The 17,849-nt window shown below is 38.4% G+C and overlaps 1 protein-coding gene across 1 annotated transcript; it reads left to right on the top strand.

The window, feature by feature from the left end:
* Positions 1 to 13,633: 13,633 nt before the first annotated feature.
* LOC127660173 (paired mesoderm homeobox protein 2B-like) lies at positions 13,634 to 16,517 on the top strand. The gene is made up of 3 exons (XM_052150282.1): positions 13,634 to 13,925; positions 14,596 to 14,783; positions 15,151 to 16,517. Exons 1-3 carry the CDS (start codon positions 13,685 to 13,687, stop codon positions 15,574 to 15,576), a joined length of 855 nt encoding a protein of 284 aa, XP_052006242.1. The 5' UTR covers positions 13,634 to 13,684; the 3' UTR covers positions 15,577 to 16,517.
* Positions 16,518 to 17,849: the final 1,332 nt, after the last annotated feature.

A 17,849-nucleotide genomic window follows, 5' to 3' on the forward strand; every position in this document is an offset into this window, starting at 1 on the left:
ATCTAATCTAAACATTGGGGAGACATGTCCCCCTCAATGTCTATGATGGTTATTGTCCTGATTCAGGCCTCATTAAATCAGGTGTGCTGTCATACCTACTGTCTACTGACATTATACGTATAATATAGATTTGATCTACAGTGGATAATATGACATTACACTTAATTATTTTGAGGCCTTTTTTTTTTTGAGCATCTGTATATTTATTATTCTTAATATACTTGTTATATAATTACTAACTGCTCACTAGTGTGTGCTAAGATACAACTCTACAATTCAATACTAGCATGGGGAGCTGTCTGTCTACCCACATGTCTATAAATTCATCTCAAAGCCTCACTGTCTTCACCTTCCTTGCGACCCAGCCATGCCTCCCTCACGCCATATCGGTGCCCTGAGTGGATGGATATGGTAGATGAATATGCGTTGTGGTACAGCAAAGAGAAATCATGTTGTGATGCAATTATCATCTATTGTACCCTGTAATTCTATCAGGTCTCTGTTTAACAATAATCTCATGTAGAATGTCTGGGGCTAGGTCCCTTCTCTCTCTCTATTGTTCTGTACTCCACTGAAAAACCCAATCCAATTGGAGCCAGCACTATTGGATTTTTTTCTCTGTAGAATAAACTGGAATCATATTTTTGCAGGAAATTATCAATACATCTTGCCCAGTGAGCTCAATGAGACACACAGATAAAGGGAAGCTCACGGCAGAATAGAGAGAGATGATGGAGAGGGATAGAGGCATGGGAACGGCAGGTTTCTGAGCCAACAGTTTCAGTGGATACATGTTTGTGGAACGGGATCAGCTGAAATTCAAGATGAGGAAAAATGAAAAATAACCCCACAGACAAGAGGTTGAACTTGGGAGAACAATTTATTTTATCATTTGTTTATTTTTTTTCAAGATATGTACTGCAAATTTAAATGGCACACCTTTGGAAATACACTAATAGTCAAACATTTGGACACAGCTAATGATTATTTATTATTAGCCTACTGTTTTCACATTTTAGATTACTAGTTAAGTATCAAAATTATGAAATGGAACACAAATGTAAGTATGGGAATTATCTAGTGATCAAAAAAATGTTTCAATATATTTCAGCTTCTTTGAAGTTACATTACAGTTTCATTAGGTGGCACTTGGAAGGCTTTTCCATGCTTTTTCTTGGAGTTACATATTTTTAGTTTTGTAAAGATATTCCAACAAAGAAATGTAAGTGCAGCGTAGTTCTAGCGGGAAGACTAGCAGCTGTACATCATCGCACCATTAGAAGGGTAATTCCCAGCCAATCACATGTAAGCCGTTGCTTTATAAGCCTGCTCACAATCTATGACATTGCTGTTTCAGTGTGCTAACACTGCAACCTCCACCACCCCACCACCACCAGTTGAGTCCCATCCTGCATGGGGGTAGGCTCCTCGCCCCTGTCTCCTATCTTCGGCAGGATATGACGGTTCCGAGTACAACTCCTTCGGACCGCCAGACCAGGCCTACGCAAAAGAGAGACATTACTTTTCTTTTTTATATTCATCAAATACATTTAATCTTAAATCTCACTCAAGTCTGCAAGCCTTCCTGATAGAAATACAATGTATATGTGCATGCAAGTATAAGCCTTTGGATCACAGGGTTTATAAGTCAATGAGAAGCTAAATTCAAAACTAAAATAAAATCCAAAGGACTGACACCATATTAAAAATCTGTGATTTTAAACTTGGATTTTTAAACAAATATTTATTTTTTAAACAAATAAAAGTTATGATGTAAAATGAATAAGACATATGTAAGATTCCGCATTAGGTCAATAATCAAGTGTAAGAACATTTGTGGCATTGAACATTGTAACTCCATATTTATTTCCTTTCTTCCATTGAACCACAAGATTCTCTTTCAGGCGTTCACAAATCATGCTGGGATAACATGGATCATCAGGTTTTTGTACAAATTGTGAAGTCCAATCAAGTGCTTGATTTTAGTAAAAGGGCCACATTACAAATATTACATAATTCTATCCATTTAACAATTCAGCTCTTCACTAAAATGTAAAAGTTATGATGGTAATATCATTTGTAATTAAACCTTTTATATATATATATATATATATATATATATATATATATATATATATATATATATATATGTAAAATAAGGGAAAAGGAAAATACAAGCACTCTTAGACTTTAGACCCATAGTATGTAATTCTCTGGAATGTACTGTTGGGAGTGCACACTTCAGTCCCTTCACCTGTTCAGAAATGAACATCTGTCTCCTCCAGTCTGCTGCTGCAGCTCTAGACAGTCCCGGAGTCATCCATCCATCCCGCCTGGCTCCCCTCTCCCCACTCTCTCACTTTTCATAATTATTAAATTACGCTCTGAGGCTCCCATTAAAAGAGGGACATTTTCTTCTTAACCACCTGCTCTTCCCCCCACCACCATGCGTTTTACACCATCAATCTCTCAGCGTTATCAGACCCCTAAAAGCTTTCTGAATCCTCTAAAATGGGGAGGCAATTTGGGGTCAGTATGAGAGAGGAAGGGGGATGCTGGTCATGTTGTGTGTGTTGTGATGCCTCAGCACACGTCTTGTGGTCTTGTGGTGCGTGGGGGGTGGGGGGTCATTCTATCTGTGTGAGGTATTGTGAAGGGGGATTGCTGGTCACACTAGGTCACTAAACATGACCCACAAATGACAAAAGAAGGGGTGCAGTAAGAACACACAAACCCACCCAGTGGGTTGGTCAGTGTGCACACCATACGTTGTGTGCCTTGGGGCAAAATGGGGCAAGACATTGACCCTCAGTCAGGCAGGTCAAACAAGGGTGGATTTAATACTATAATTAATCAATCTATCTATATAATAATCTATCTATCTATCTATCTATCTATCTATCTATCTATCTATCTATCTATCTATCTATCTATCTATCTATCTATCTATCTATCTATCTATCTATCTATCATTCAAGAGTACTTCATTAGCATAATTTATCTACTGTATCTTCCTTGGCCCCAAAAAGACACTTAAAGGGATAATTCACCCTAAATAAAATTCTGCTATCATTTACTCACCCTCATGTAGTTCTAAGCCCCATAACTTTTTTCTTCTGTGGAACACAAAAGGAGATGTCCGGCAATACATCGTTTTGTTTAAAAAAAAAAAAAAAAAAGATCAAATCAAGCTTATATTATATAAATATATAAAACTCACTTTTCTGTGACTTTCTGACTCCTTAGACAGAGTTTAAAACAGGTAAATTGTACTGTATTAGAATTTGAATAACAAACTATCTATCTTCTAACCCTAACCTATCTCATTTCAAAGTACTTTATTAGCATGATTGATCTATCTACAGTGGTGCCAAAAGGTTTTTGTATACTTTGTTCATTCAATAGACCCAGTCACTATTCAGTTTCATTTCATCTTTTTTTTTTCCATACAGTAAAAGTAAATAGTGACTGAGGATATCGAACACACTCTCACAGTGAAATCATAAGGATTCGTACGATTTTTCTAAATTTGGCTAATTCATATGATATCGTAGGACTGCAGTCGTATGAATTCGAAGGACTTTCCCCACAACCAATGACGTTACATCGCTTCCATCGCATACACGACAATTACTTGCTTCTATCACACACAACAGCTTTCTATCATGTTTACACACTCTACTGTGCTAAAGGATTTAGGTAAGGGAGTAATTAGCATGTCCTTGACACCTCAGTGCGGAAGTCAGATTTACTTCCGCATTACACATCCAGGCATTCGCATGTAATGAAATCATCCGAATTCTTACAAACGAAATTGTACGAAATCATACTTCCACATTTGTGTTCCGAAGTTAGAACACCATACACATTTGCATGAAGGTGAGTTAAAACCCTTTAAGTCACCTTAAAAAATATTATAAAATAAGTATTTGCATTACACACAAAACATCAAAGCAGTTATCTGAAAACATGAAAAATTATTTACTTTTCTGAGACATTTTTGCAACAACTTTTAATCAGACAATGACAAGGTCATTTTTAGTGGCTGTATGAAGTAGTTTCCCTCAGTTTCACACAGATCTCCTAACAGAGTTACGATTATTTTGTATAAACGTGTATTTTGGTTTTAGATTCTAGTATTTTCAATCTTAGCTAGCTTTCTGTGATATAATTTGCTTGAAAATTGTTTGTGACATGTATAATATAATAAAATCAGACAGACAGACAGATAGACAGATAGATAGATAGATAGATAGATAGATAGATAGATAGATAGATAGATAGATAGATAGATAGATAGATAGATAGATAGATAGATAGATAGATAGATAGATAGATAGATAGATCTTATTAGAGTTTTCAGTGTAGGAAACCTGCATGTTTGCACATGGGTACAGTGTGTGTGTGTGTGTGTGTGTGTGTGTGTGTGTGTGTGTGTGTGTGTGTGTGTGTGTGTGTGTGTGTGTGTGTGTGTGTGTGCGTGTATTTATCACTTTGTAGGGACCAAATGTCCCCATAAGGATAGTAAAACCCGAAATTTTTGACCTTGTGGGGACATTTGTTTCGGTCCCCATGAGGAAAACAACTAAATCATACTAAATTATGTTTTTGGAAAATGTAAAAATGCAGAAAGTTTTCTGTGAGGGTTAGGTTTAGGGGTAGGGTTAGGTTTAGGGGATAGAATATAAAGTTTGTACAGTATAAAAACCATTATGTCTATGGAAAGTCCTCATAAAACTTGGAAACAAAATATGTGTGTGTGTGTGTGTGTGTGTGTGTGTGTGTGTGTGTGTGTGTGTGTGTGTGTGTGTGTGTGTGTGTGTGTGTGTGTGATTGTGGTGTCAGCACAGATGGAAGGCTCTATGCAGAGAGCTGGTGCTGATCGCTCAGTTCCCAGCATGTCTCTCATTACCTAATGCTCATAAAGCCACTCATATTATTCATCTCTGACAGCCAGCCTGCTCTGCATAACCTAAACAAATCCTTTGCACTCACACACAAACACACACTTCCGCACACCCATAAACAAAGGCAAAGAAACACATGCACACACATTAACAAAACTGATCTTCACATAGGAGTAAAAACAAGCAAACTATGTAAACGACTATATACAATGTGTTACAAATTGTGTGTTTCCTCACAAGTGTATACAATATACTTAGAGTGCACTTACAGTGTGTAAGAAATATAGCATGAACACAGCTACATCTAGAATAATCATAAATTACCATAAGGATATCAAACATAGCACACACACACACACACACACACACACTCAAGCAGAGCCTAGACAACATATTGCACAAGCTGTATGAGAGATGAACAACCTTAATAACACCTTAAACTTTTCTCCCTTCCTCTCCCTCCTCCCCTGCTTGCCTTCACTTCCCCCTTTAACGTGCAGTAATATGATTAGCGCGGGCTAATGGCCTCTCCTTCTGGCGTTTGGAGACATTCTGCCCAGACCTTGGAAGGCACACCAGGCCTGCTGCAAAGAGACTGCATCTGCAGAGAGAGAAAAAGACAGAGAGAAAGAGAAAGAGAGAGAGCGAGGTGGAGAGAAGCTACCCCTCCTCCCCCAGAGCAAATCTATAGGGAGAGAAGGCAGAGACAGGTGCATTTCTGCACAAATCGAGTTAGCCAAGACATGCCACATCCAATTGGGTTAAATTGATGTGAGAGTTTGTGATGTCTGCCGTGGGTACTACAGCAAAGGTCAGTGTGCCGAGACAATGACATCAATCTGCCCTGCACGTGGCTAAGAAAAACTCGCTTCTTTTCCACCCAATTCGCATGCGCGCGAAAAAAGAAACACTTTAATATAAAAAGACAGGTAATAACATGCAAGCCGAAGTCATTTGTTTTATTAAAGTCTACTTTTTTTAATGGAAACGACGCATTTACTTGATTAATCACAGGCGTGTCAAAATAAAAAAGAATATTGTGCGGATTGAAGTGTACTTTTTTGTCATTTCTATTTTAAAAGCACATAACTTGTCACATAATCTATTAACAGGCAAATCTGCCGCATTTTGTGGCACACGGGCCCTGATCAAAACCTAAGCACACATACTAAAGATTAAAGTCAAAGACTAAAGTTTCAACTGAGAGAGGAACAAGTCTGGCACATGATTTGCTTTCCGTAACTCTTTCATTTTAGCCCAGTCTGAAAATAGATATTTCTGGCTATTGCTTCCAACCCACCTATATTCAGAAAACCACTTTCTTTTATCACATTAGCGTTATTGCCACTCTCGGGCGTTGTTCTGACTCTGCAGCTCAATATCTTACCTCAGGCCTCTAACTTCTGTTTCCATGATATGAGTCTGGCCTGTGCTCAGCATCTGAACATCGTTCTTTACTGCTGAAAATCAAAACATGCTACATGTTATGATGCACACAGTGCAAACGTTAACTAGTGAGTCAGTGGTGTTACAGAAGGAGATAGCATGATGTAATATTACTAGGCATCATTGCATTAAATAAAAAATATTATGCATTACTTCCAAAAGATGTATGCAATTGATCCGTTTGATGTTCGTTCAACCACTAGGATCATGCCATTTAACTATTGCCAAAATGCAAACCTCATAAATAAATCAAAATGATTTATTAATAAGGTTTACCATAATAGAAGTTCTTACTTTATATGTGAGAAACATATTGTATGTCTTTGACAAGCTGCAAGTGCGCATACCCTCAACCATAAACATGAAAACAGACAATAATTTGTATAGCCTATAGTGTTCCTCTAGAACATCATCTCATAATGCCCATAATCTACATGATTCTTAAAAATGATACATTAATGGCGATAATAAAATCACAGTGCATACAGCAGGTGCAGAGAGTATAGGCCTACTATAGTAATTCATCAGCGCTCCCGGCAGAGCCATTCCATTAAATCACATTAAACAATTTTGGGTTGATCTAACACCGTTGACTCTCCATGCATTTATTCCTCCTCACACTAATTCTGATTTAGGTTCCTTTTTCCATCTATAAACGAAGCCGCTGACCGAGAGATTTAACATCACCATCAGCTCGCCTTCATGACATTTTAAAGTGATGCTGATGAGTGATGGATGGACTCACAAATAAGACATTTTAAGGAGTTGCTTTAGATGAGTGGAAAGAATATGGGACAATATGGGATATGGAAAACATGCTGTCAAGTTGAATGCCATAATGGAGTGGTAGTGTCGTAGTGGGCTAAATAACATAACTGTTAATCAGAAGGTTGCTGGTTCGATCCCCACAGCTGCCACCACCATTGTGTCCTTGAGCAAGGCACTCACCTCCATGTTGAGCGGGGGGATTGTCCCTGTAACAAGTGCACTGTAAGTTGCTTTGGATAAAAGCGTCTGCCAAATGCATAAATGTAAATAATGCGAGTTTATCGAAAAGCTGGGAATGGCAGGAAAAATAGAACAATCAACAGCATTTGGAGAGTGTGATGATATCAGACATTCACTCACTAGGCCACCGGATTGAAAATCATTTAGGCCTATAGCCTATACTAACATTTAGAAGCCAACTGAGCAAATTGTTCAAATAATAATAAAAAACAAGTAATTTTTGACTCAAATGTATGGGGAAAAAAGTAATATAATAAATCATTTAAAAGGAGAAGAAAAGAAGAACAAAAACAAGAAGGGCATGAGGAAAAAAGAACAACAAAATGAGGAGGAAAGCTCTCCAGGCCTATACCAGACATTGGGTTCAAATGTTCATGATCGCTGGTTCCGTGACCCTTGATATCCATTTTCATTCATCAAAAACACTTCGTTCATTGAAAGACAAATGCAAAACTCAGAATATATGACATGGGTCACAAATGATTTATTGTCACGTGTGGAGACTGAAGAATGCTGGTCATTGTTTGCCCAATGAGAGACACAATGTTCATCAGCAGCACTGCTGCAGACTGTATCCTGCCAGTGAGGGGATATTGTGTGACTATTCAAGTGAATATCTAGAATTTATGTTTTATTGTATTTTTTTTATACACAGAAATTAAATAGTTTTGTAATACACCAATGAAAGTTATTAATCAAAAATGTCTGTGTGCTTACTGGGCTCACTTAGCACTTTATTAGGAACACTATGGTCCTAATAAAGTGCCTGATATGGTCTTCTGTTGTTTTAGCCCATCCGCCTCAAGGTTCGACATGTTGTGCATTCTGAGATGCTATTCTGCTCACTACAATTATTGTACAGAGTGGTTATCTGAGTTACCGTAGCCCTTATGTCAGCTCGAACCAGTCTGGCCATTCTCTGTTGACTTCTCTCATCAACAAGTTGTTTCCATCCGCAGAACTGTCGCTTACTGGATATTGTTTGTTTTTCGTAAACTCTATAGAGACTGTTGTGCGTGAAAATCCCAAGAGATCAGCAGTTACAGAAATACTCAAACCTGTCCATGCAATAACATTTTTCCCCATTCTGATGGTTGATGTGAACATTAACTGAAGCTCCTGGCCCGTATCTGCATGATTTTATGCATTGCACTGCTGCCACACGATTATCGATTACGATAATCACATGAATAAGCAGGTGTACAGGTGTTTCTAATAAAGTGTTTAGTGAGTGTATCTAAACATTGAAGCATTTTTGTCAGACAGTAAGAGGGGAAAAAAAGACTTTGTCTTATATTGTCATTATTTCCTCTTATCAGTTATAAACATGTCATCTATAAATGTTGTAAGAAAATACAATTTTGAGAAGGGGGAAAGTACAGGAAAACATAACAAACAAAAAATGCCCCTGGCGTCCTTTTGGCATTTTGATAATAAATTGGTTGATTTGGCCTTTAATTGCGATCAACTTGAAGGCCAACAAGGAACCCCATGAGAGACGGAAGGGGATTTTTTTAAACATTAAAAAACACTCAATCATTCTTGATGAGTTACTGTGTCCCCTTTCACGTAGCTGGTCATTAATCGCTTAATTCCAGTAAACCTTCGCTCCATACAATAGTCCGCTGTCTCCCGCTAATGCATGTGTGATTAAGCATTTATCTCAGCACACGGGCGATATTAAGCCAGCAGGTCCTACAGAGACCCAAATGCCTTCGGGGGGCCGACCAGCCCACTTGTGTAGCCTCATGGAGACGGGCTTTGGTTAATGACAGTGACCCGAGCTTCATCGGCCATTCTATTCAAGCATAATAACGGCCTGCCGGCTGATTTATGAGATCGGGGCTAATAATTGTCAATTGCCTAATGCAGACAACAATGCCAGTGTGTTAAATAAAATATGCCCCCTCTCACTCGTTTGTACGAATGACCCTGCCGGCCTACTTAAGCCATGTTAAAATAAACAGCTATGCATCCCAAACGTTGATCGACAACGAAAAAGAGTCACTTAAAGCAGAAGCTTTGAAATAAATTAGTTTCATTTCAGTTTTACGCATCTCCATTAAGTAACAAGTTTTTAAAGTCTTGTAACATAGCTATAGTGTGCCATGCACTTGCATGCAAACTGTCCAAATGCTAAATGCATGACAGGTAATGACGTCAGTAATTAATATATTCAAGGTATCACACTCTATGACCAAGTCTACAGGTTACCATAGAGAGCAATTCAAAAGTCAATGCAGGCCTTCCTATCCGCAGGACAGCGCCGGATTTGACGGAATCTAATGAGGGTCACTGTTAAACTAACGTTACACAGCACGGGATGAAACGATGACAGGGGGACTCCGATGAGAATTTAATTCCATCTCATTTTAGACAATTTTATGAATCAAATTCTTAAACACTGGCAAGAGATTAAATAATCACATCTTTGCAAAATCTTATTTCGGTCCGGTCGATGGCATTTCTTCTCCCGTTAATGTCGACTTAGAGGTTGGAGTCATTTCGTAATTGATTCCGAGCACAGGATCTCGGCGGGGCCAGAGCCGCGTTAGAGGGTAATATGTTTGCTAATACTGTCCCCGCAGAATAAGATTTTTATGCTAATCCGCTCCTCTGAAGGCCAGACATCATCGTGGTCACTTGGAAAGGCCTGTGAGCTGAGCTGGCCATAAGGAAAGGATAGGAGAGCTGCGATCCTGGATGCACAGCCTATGGACCACTGCTCACACCAGCTCTAACGCGGGTCTCTTGGCCTATTCTCAAAAAGGCAAGTCATCGTAGTCTGTAATTATGTAGGCTATATATTGATAAGGAAACAACAGAAGTTCGATTTAGGCATGATACCATACCGTTAAGTCTATCTATACGAATAAATACGAATCGCGCATTTTCAGTTAATGGTCACCGTCATCGGGATCAGTGAAAATGTTTGGGACGAAAAATGAAGGGATTTCATGGTTAAAATTACATGGACGCATTTTTTTTATATAGCCTAGGCCTACATATGACAACTTAGCGTTGTGTTTAACTGGACGGTTAAACTTGCCATTTATCACACGCTTCATTTGATGTAAAGAATAAACGTCGCAATATTTCTTTATTATTTTGCATCTCACGGCGCTTTTTATAGGACGTCAAAATGTTACCGGAAGCCCAACTCTATGTATTTAAACCATTTTCCGTTAAAAAAAAATAAATAAATAGTTATTTGTGAATGTCCTGTGAGAAAGTTAGAGAAGACTCCTTGAAAGACATATTGTTAGTGTTTAATTGATTATGGCAGGGTCGGTGAAGATCAACCTCTATAAACAACACACTTTTTAGTGCTTAGATAGCCCAACAAAAACAAGCATTTGAAACAACGCGCAGTTAATTATTAGAAGTAAATCATTAAACTTAAATAATAATAATAATAATAATAATAATAATAATAATAATAATAATAATAATAAAAAAATTGTTTTGCTAAAATTACATTAATTTACGTAAAATAGAATTTTACGCTTAATATGTCAAACCGCATTACTCCCTAAAGCAGCATAACAGCAGATCAATTCGCCCATATGAATTTGCTATCTGATAATCTGAGGATTTTCGGGACTAAGTGAGATGTTATGTTCCATCTGACAGCAGTCCCACCCCTGTGACCTCTCTCTTACTGACTCCTCTTTTTTTCTCTCTTTAATTTTTTGGGGGGAGACTGATGCGTCTTATTGCACACACAAAGGCATTTTGTTTTTCCCTTTGTCCTCCTGCCGATCCGCATTCCACTGCAGCACAGAACAAGCGGACAGAAGATGAAGAAGTCTCGGCTGCGCCTTTTAAACTTACACCCCTATTGTCAGCCACTTTGCCAGCAAAGATTTAAGATCTTGCGTGCGTCGCCGTTCTTTGATTTATTTAAGTGAAGCCATATGGACGCTGTTATTTATGCGTCATTAAATCACAAATGAACTTCCAAATTACGGTTTAAATTACGGTGATTGAACCATTTTCACACTGTTAATCACTGATAACGTACAGTTTTACGGTGTGCTTTTAGAATGGGTCTTAATTCAGGGTGCTTCATGCCATTGACCTGTAAACCATATTATGCCGGTGCACGCTGATTTATCTGATTTATAACAAATAACGTGAGTCTGTGTGTGCGCGCGCGAACGAACGTGTGTTTCCTTTAAACTTGGAGGTGGACTGCTCATTCAAACAGTAATATCAAAGCTTTAACGTTGACATTTTAGTCCGCCCAACTGATCGCAAAACCAGTTGATCGTATAAAAGGAGATGTTGAAAACATAAAAGATGGGCGTTTCACTGGCTGGTGGACTACAGAGAACGAGAATAAAGAGCTGTTTGAATAGGGGAAACGGATGGTAAAAGCTATAATTGTATTTGCCTCGGCAAAATATCAGAAAGGGCTTTTCTCAGCCTTTTGTATTTTATTAGATTAATTCCTCGCGATGCCTCCTTTTCCCTTAGCAGGCGCGTGGAGGGAGGACGGTGGGCCAGTTGGTCTTTGGTTTAAATAATCAAATTAACCATTTGCAACATCTTTTAGTCACAACTCGCGTGTAGAATGAACAGATTTACATAATAGGGGCCGGGTTGTATCAAGAAAGGCTGAACTTTTTAATCGTCATTTATCTTTCTTACAAAAGAAGACAAAACTACCAAAGGACAAAAAAGGAAAATTTAAACGGTGCAGAAATGGTGAAAAATCAAACTTGAGACGCATGATGCTTTCATTCGAGTAACCTCATACATTTTAATAAGCTCTTTTGGCCTTATTTTTTATCTCCTTTATAGCAGCTTATTTCCTCGTATTTTGGTGTGCATAATCACAGGTGCACCTGTTATCTTTTCCAAATGACCACCATACAAAATATTATAATCTGTTATTTTAAGTGTTAAATATGTTGTTCATGTCTTCACAGAAGATGAATAACATGAAGTGTGGCCTAGTTTTTTTTACATTCTTCTTTAATAACTTGGCCTCAATGCAATTTCCAGCCCAATTTTTTTGCTTAATTATATATTTTCAACTTTTTTGAGGAGTCTTGCGTTTGCATTACGCGTGGCTTAATTATATTGTGCTATCCCCAAGAAATGAGTGCAAAGCAAGCAAACCTGTTACCATAACAAAATTATGCTCTTAAGCAAATTGGAAAGAGAAGAGGTTTGATGATTAGGCTATTTTACGACTTTGTTACTGTCATTGACTAAACTTAATTTGCCCTCAAACAATAATAACTGCAATAAAACTAATTGCAGAATTATGTATAAATTACAAGATGGAACTGGAGCAACTTGAACACTTAATTAAAATTAATATTAACGCATGCGGTAATTTTCCTACTTTTGCTCCAAAGTTGAATTTCTGAATGCATAGTCCAATAGATTTACAGTCATTGTTTTAAGTTATTATTATTATTACTATTATAGAGCTAACGAGTAACAAAAATGCCCTCAATAACGTTTTTCCAGGTACATTCTTCAGGGTGACATGGCTTATGAGTATCCTGCTAAATTAAGCATGTAACATTCTTCAGTGATAACAACAATAGCCTCTACAACTCCTGCAACTCAGAGGCGAGTGCCAAAACATTGCAGTGGAAAAGAAAAGAGAAAAGGAGACCGAGAAAGAATAAAGGAGTCGGGGAAATACTATCAAAAATTCTGCCCAAGGTATACCGTCGCTTTAAAGGCTTAAAAGCTCGGGGAAAATTGGATCAGGGAGAATCGTCACCCAACTTTCATTATTTCCAAGTGGTGTGATTGAATTAAAGGGCAAGATGGCGGTCTGAGCAAGAGGGCTATACGTGGTGGAGGGGGCTGGCGCGTAATGGCGGGGTATTAAATTCTAATTAGAGATGCAGGGGATCAATGATAGGGAGGTTGGACAGCCCGATCCCCCAGTGCCAGCCCAACAGACTGATGAGTTATTGTCATGTAAAAAAGCGCTAGCAATAAGACCCAAACGCTGTGCTATTGTCCAAGCGGAAAGAGCCAAGTTTATTATGAGGACTATATGCTCTAGAGACCTGGGGCTAGGCGGCTCCTTGGGAGGCTTTTCATAAAACAAGGCTCAGCTCTTATAAAGGAGGGCAGTTTTTGAACAGGCGCCGAGCAGTGCACATCTACCCACGGCACGAGCCTCATTCAAAGCGGTCAAAATTCAGCCATCACAAGCTCCCAAACTCCGTCCGCGTTTTGCCTTGCTTTTTTCATGTGCTCCTCACCAATTTAATCCAATTTGAATTTGACGTTTGTGTGTGCATTTTTTCCTTGGGAGTGCAGCATTCCTTCTCCACTGAGCCTTTTCAATGTATAAAATGGAGTATTCTTACCTCAATTCCTCTGCCTACGAGTCCTGTATGGCCGGGATGGACACATCGAGCCTGGCGTCAGCCTATGCGGACTTCAGCTCCTGCAGCCAAGCCGGTGGCTTTCAGTACAATCCCATCAGGACGACGTTTGGGGCCACCTCCGGGTGCCCGTCGCTCACACCGGGCTCCTGTAGCCTGGGCACGTTGCGGGACCATCAGAGCAGTCCGTATGCCGCAGGTAAGCCCAGAGTCACTTTTAGTTCGCCAGCTGAGAGACGCGAGAATCACGGCCCCGGTATATAGGACGCCTTGATTGCTTTCGAAAATGGAAATGTGTTTAGTATTTACCAAACGAAATTTGCTTACACAAATGAAAGAATTTATCACGTTAGAAGCGATTGCAGTCAAGCGGTAATTCAGTTACAGGGTTACACTATCCCAGTCACACCCTAACCGCCAACAAAATTATCTTAAGCTGCCAAAATGATAGGCATAATTTATTTACTTTGCGATGAGACATAAACCTTCGAAAATAATGAAATAACCAAGGACTTAAGCTCATTATTGACACCAAATTGAAGTTACAGTAGCAACGAAAGAGGACATAGAAGCATTTATGACAACTTTCCAATAACATTCAATTAGCAGCATTTCAAAGATAAAAGGATTACAGCTGACTCAGGATTTTCATAACATTATCTTTTATCATGATTTGATCTTATCTTACACAAACCATGACGCAGGTAAACCTTTGAATGCACTTAGTTTGAAACGATTTTTGAATGTCATTTTCATTCCAACTAGTTGCATGTTTCAGTACGCATGATTTTCAAAAGATTAAACAACGTTTTTATTCAATTTTATTTTTCACAAATGACTAACAACTGACTTATGGCTTATATGAACAGTTCCCTACAAGCTGTTCACCGACCACGGAGGTTTGAATGAGAAGCGGAAGCAGAGGCGCATTCGGACAACTTTCACCAGCGCGCAGCTCAAGGAGCTGGAGCGCGTGTTCGCTGAGACTCACTATCCAGACATTTACACACGGGAGGAGCTCGCGCTAAAGATTGATCTCACTGAGGCTAGAGTACAGGTGCGATACCATCCACTGATTTCAAGGATTTCCTCTATTTAGGCCAGAAAACATGAAAATGATCTATTGACATTGGCTCAATTGTTGTATGTAGCCTAAACAACACGTTTGTTTTTGTTTTTTGTTTTTTGCTGATTCAAAAGATGTCCATACTACACCTATTGCATGTACTTTTATTATTGAAATTATTTCAATAATTATAATAACAGTTCTGCCATTTATATAATAATTTAACGAATGTTCACATAATAATAATAATAATAATAATAATAATAATAATAATAATAATAATAATAATAATAATGATAATAATAAAATAATTAATTGTTTTAAGTGTGAACAAAAAATGTGTTTGTTTGTTCTGCAGGTATGGTTCCAAAACAGGCGCGCCAAATTTCGCAAACAAGAGCGCGCCGCTGCCGCCGCAGCTGCCGCAGCAAAGAACGGATCGGGGAAAAAATCAGACTCGCGAGAGGAGGACAGCAAAGAGGCAAAAGCTACCGATCCAGACAGCACTGGTGGACCCGGGCCTAACCCGAATCCTACTTCCAACTGTGGTGGACCGAGTCCCACCGGCGGACAGGTCAGCGCCACTGGGAACGTGGCGATTGAACAGGTGAAGACGTCAGTGGCCGTTATGGGAGGCACTGCGCCGAGTCAAGGCTGGGCCACAGCCCCGGGCACCATCACCTCTATTCCGGACTCTCTGGGCGGACCGTTCGCTAGCGTGCTGTCCTCATTACAAAGACAGAACGGAGCCAAAGCCACTTTAGTAAAGACCAGCATGTTCTGAGTTAGTGCTTGATGCAGAAAAGAAAGCGACGACAGTAAGATTCAACAAACAAACAAACAAACAAGTGTTTACTCAAGTGACTGATGAAAAAGAGGAGAATGCCAAAAGATGGAGAGAGAGAGACCAGAATCTCAACTCACTGCTGAAAAATACTAAAAAAAAACTCTGATCGACTACTTTCGATGCCATTGGTTTACACCACAAGCTGGATTGAATTCTATGACAAATATTATGTTATCGTTTTGATCTTATCCGGACTTTTTTGTTTTGGCTGTGGTCGTCATTCATTTCTGAAGAAATCACTATTATTCGATAGACTGCAATGAGTGCTCCTAATGCAAAGAACATTCACCAAGGACTCATGACGATACAATGTATGACATTATTCAATGTCATTATACCTGTCATTATATCTTGGCGCCATAATCATTTGTTTACATTGACTCTAAACGCACCAATAGCGTGAGTTACATGTCTGTATTACAGAATACTGCCAAACGAGGCACCCTGTTATATATATTTTTACCTATAAAGTTACCAAGCCTTAGAGCCAGGGGCTCTGCAAACGTTCATCTACATATTTCCTGTTAATCTAATGCAAATTGTTCTTCGAAATGGCACAAGTACGTACTTCACTGTTGACAGAAATACGTAAACGTTTTGTGTGTCTTTCTACAGCTGTGTTTCTGTGGCTCAAATTGTATAGTGTTAAAACGTATTGACGTCCTAGATAAACATAGACCACATCCCCCCTTGTAGTTCACTGAGTCTTTAAAATGTTTTACAAGTTACAACTGGCGCATTCTTTTGAGGGAAAAGGGAATGGATGCAAAACATTGTATTTCTTTTCTATATTATTTGCATGTTGTCTTCTCCGTCGAATTTTATAATGATTTCACCTATTTTGTGATCATAATGTAACACGTTTTTTGTCCAGGATTTGAGAATTATTTATATGTAGGTAATGGATGCTTATATTTAAGAAGGAAATATTTCTACATGTGCACATAGTTTTTCAGGTGTACCATTGACATGGCTGTTATAAAAACAATTATGATGCTGAAAATAATATTGTCTAGTTTCCTCTTTCAATTATCATGTTGCATTTATGACTAAATCTGAGGTAACAGTAAAGACAGTCTTAAATATCTTCTGAAAACAATTCGAAATCATTTTAAAGGGATTAGCAGCGTTTGACGTCCAATTCAGCACCTTGGACAGCAGCGCACGACGCATCGTTTCTAATACGGATTCCCTCCGGCAAATCATCATGTCATGACATTGAAACAAGTGTTGTGATTATTATAAACGCACTGATCGGAAACTGCTACAAAGGTCCAAATTAAATGCAAACTAAGTTAAACAATTCACCTTTTTACATATTTTATTAAACAAATGTGTTTGCCATCTACATAGGCAATTATAGAAGACAGGCATATTAATAGATGTCTCTACTAACAACAGAATCAATTAGATTTTTCAAATGAAGTCCACAAGATGTGTTTTAAAATAGCAGGATTGGTTCGAAATGACCAAGTGGATCGGACGGAGACTCTTTTGCTGCACTGTAATATGAGAGTAACAACTTCAAACTACAATAACCAATTATATTAGAGTATTTTTGTCGTCAGGCCTATTTCAACATGCTGGAATGAAAGTCAAATCATCCTTTCGAAAGAGAATAGTTAAACTTTTTCGGTATGACACTCTTTTTATGCTGTCTTTTTCTTTATTTGTGTGTAAGCAATGTGTAACTCGGTAAAGCAACAACACAAGCCTATCCTTCGAGTACAAATAACTTCCGTCGAGAGACAAGATCGACATTGACCTCTTATTTTGTAGCAAATCTTAATGATATAATTTAATGCAATGCGATGCAATGGCGAAACGGATTTAAAAAGCGAAATTTAATGTGTATTTCGGTCAATTCTATATGTAAAAATTGTTTGAGATGATTTATATCCTTCACATCAAAATGTTTGCCTATTTAAAATGCATATCTGACAGTCACTTGCAAAAATGTGTCCAGTTATTTTCTGTAATAAGTGTTTAGGAACGTAAAATGAAAAGATAAGTGGGTTGATCTATTCATTACAGCAATATTTCATCTAGAAATTAACAAATCAAAGCATTTTTTTGCAGCTATTACAACCAAAAGTGAACTCTTAAGCCTAAAAAGTATTTAATTCATGTTCATGTTGGTTGAAGAAGTGGGTACAGACCCTCTGGAGGTATCTCCTAACCCAAAATCAATGCATCCTGCAGTCACATGA

Source organism: Xyrauchen texanus, chromosome 19, assembly GCF_025860055.1.
Source record: "Xyrauchen texanus isolate HMW12.3.18 chromosome 19, RBS_HiC_50CHRs, whole genome shotgun sequence".
NCBI classification, from domain to species: domain Eukaryota; kingdom Metazoa; phylum Chordata; class Actinopteri; order Cypriniformes; family Catostomidae; genus Xyrauchen; species Xyrauchen texanus.

Bases quoted from the DNA above. Each gene is read 5' to 3' on its own strand.
- LOC127660173 (XM_052150282.1), top strand. From the start codon at position 13,685: ATGTATAAAATGGAGTATTCTTACCTCAATTCCTCTGCCTACGAGTCC. The intron at 13,926-14,595 runs GTAAGCCCAGAG...TTATATGAACAG, and splicing joins GAGCAGTCCGTATGCCGCAG to TTCCCTACAAGCTGTTCACC. The intron at 14,784-15,150 runs GTGCGATACCAT...TTTGTTCTGCAG, and splicing joins TCACTGAGGCTAGAGTACAG to GTATGGTTCCAAAACAGGCG.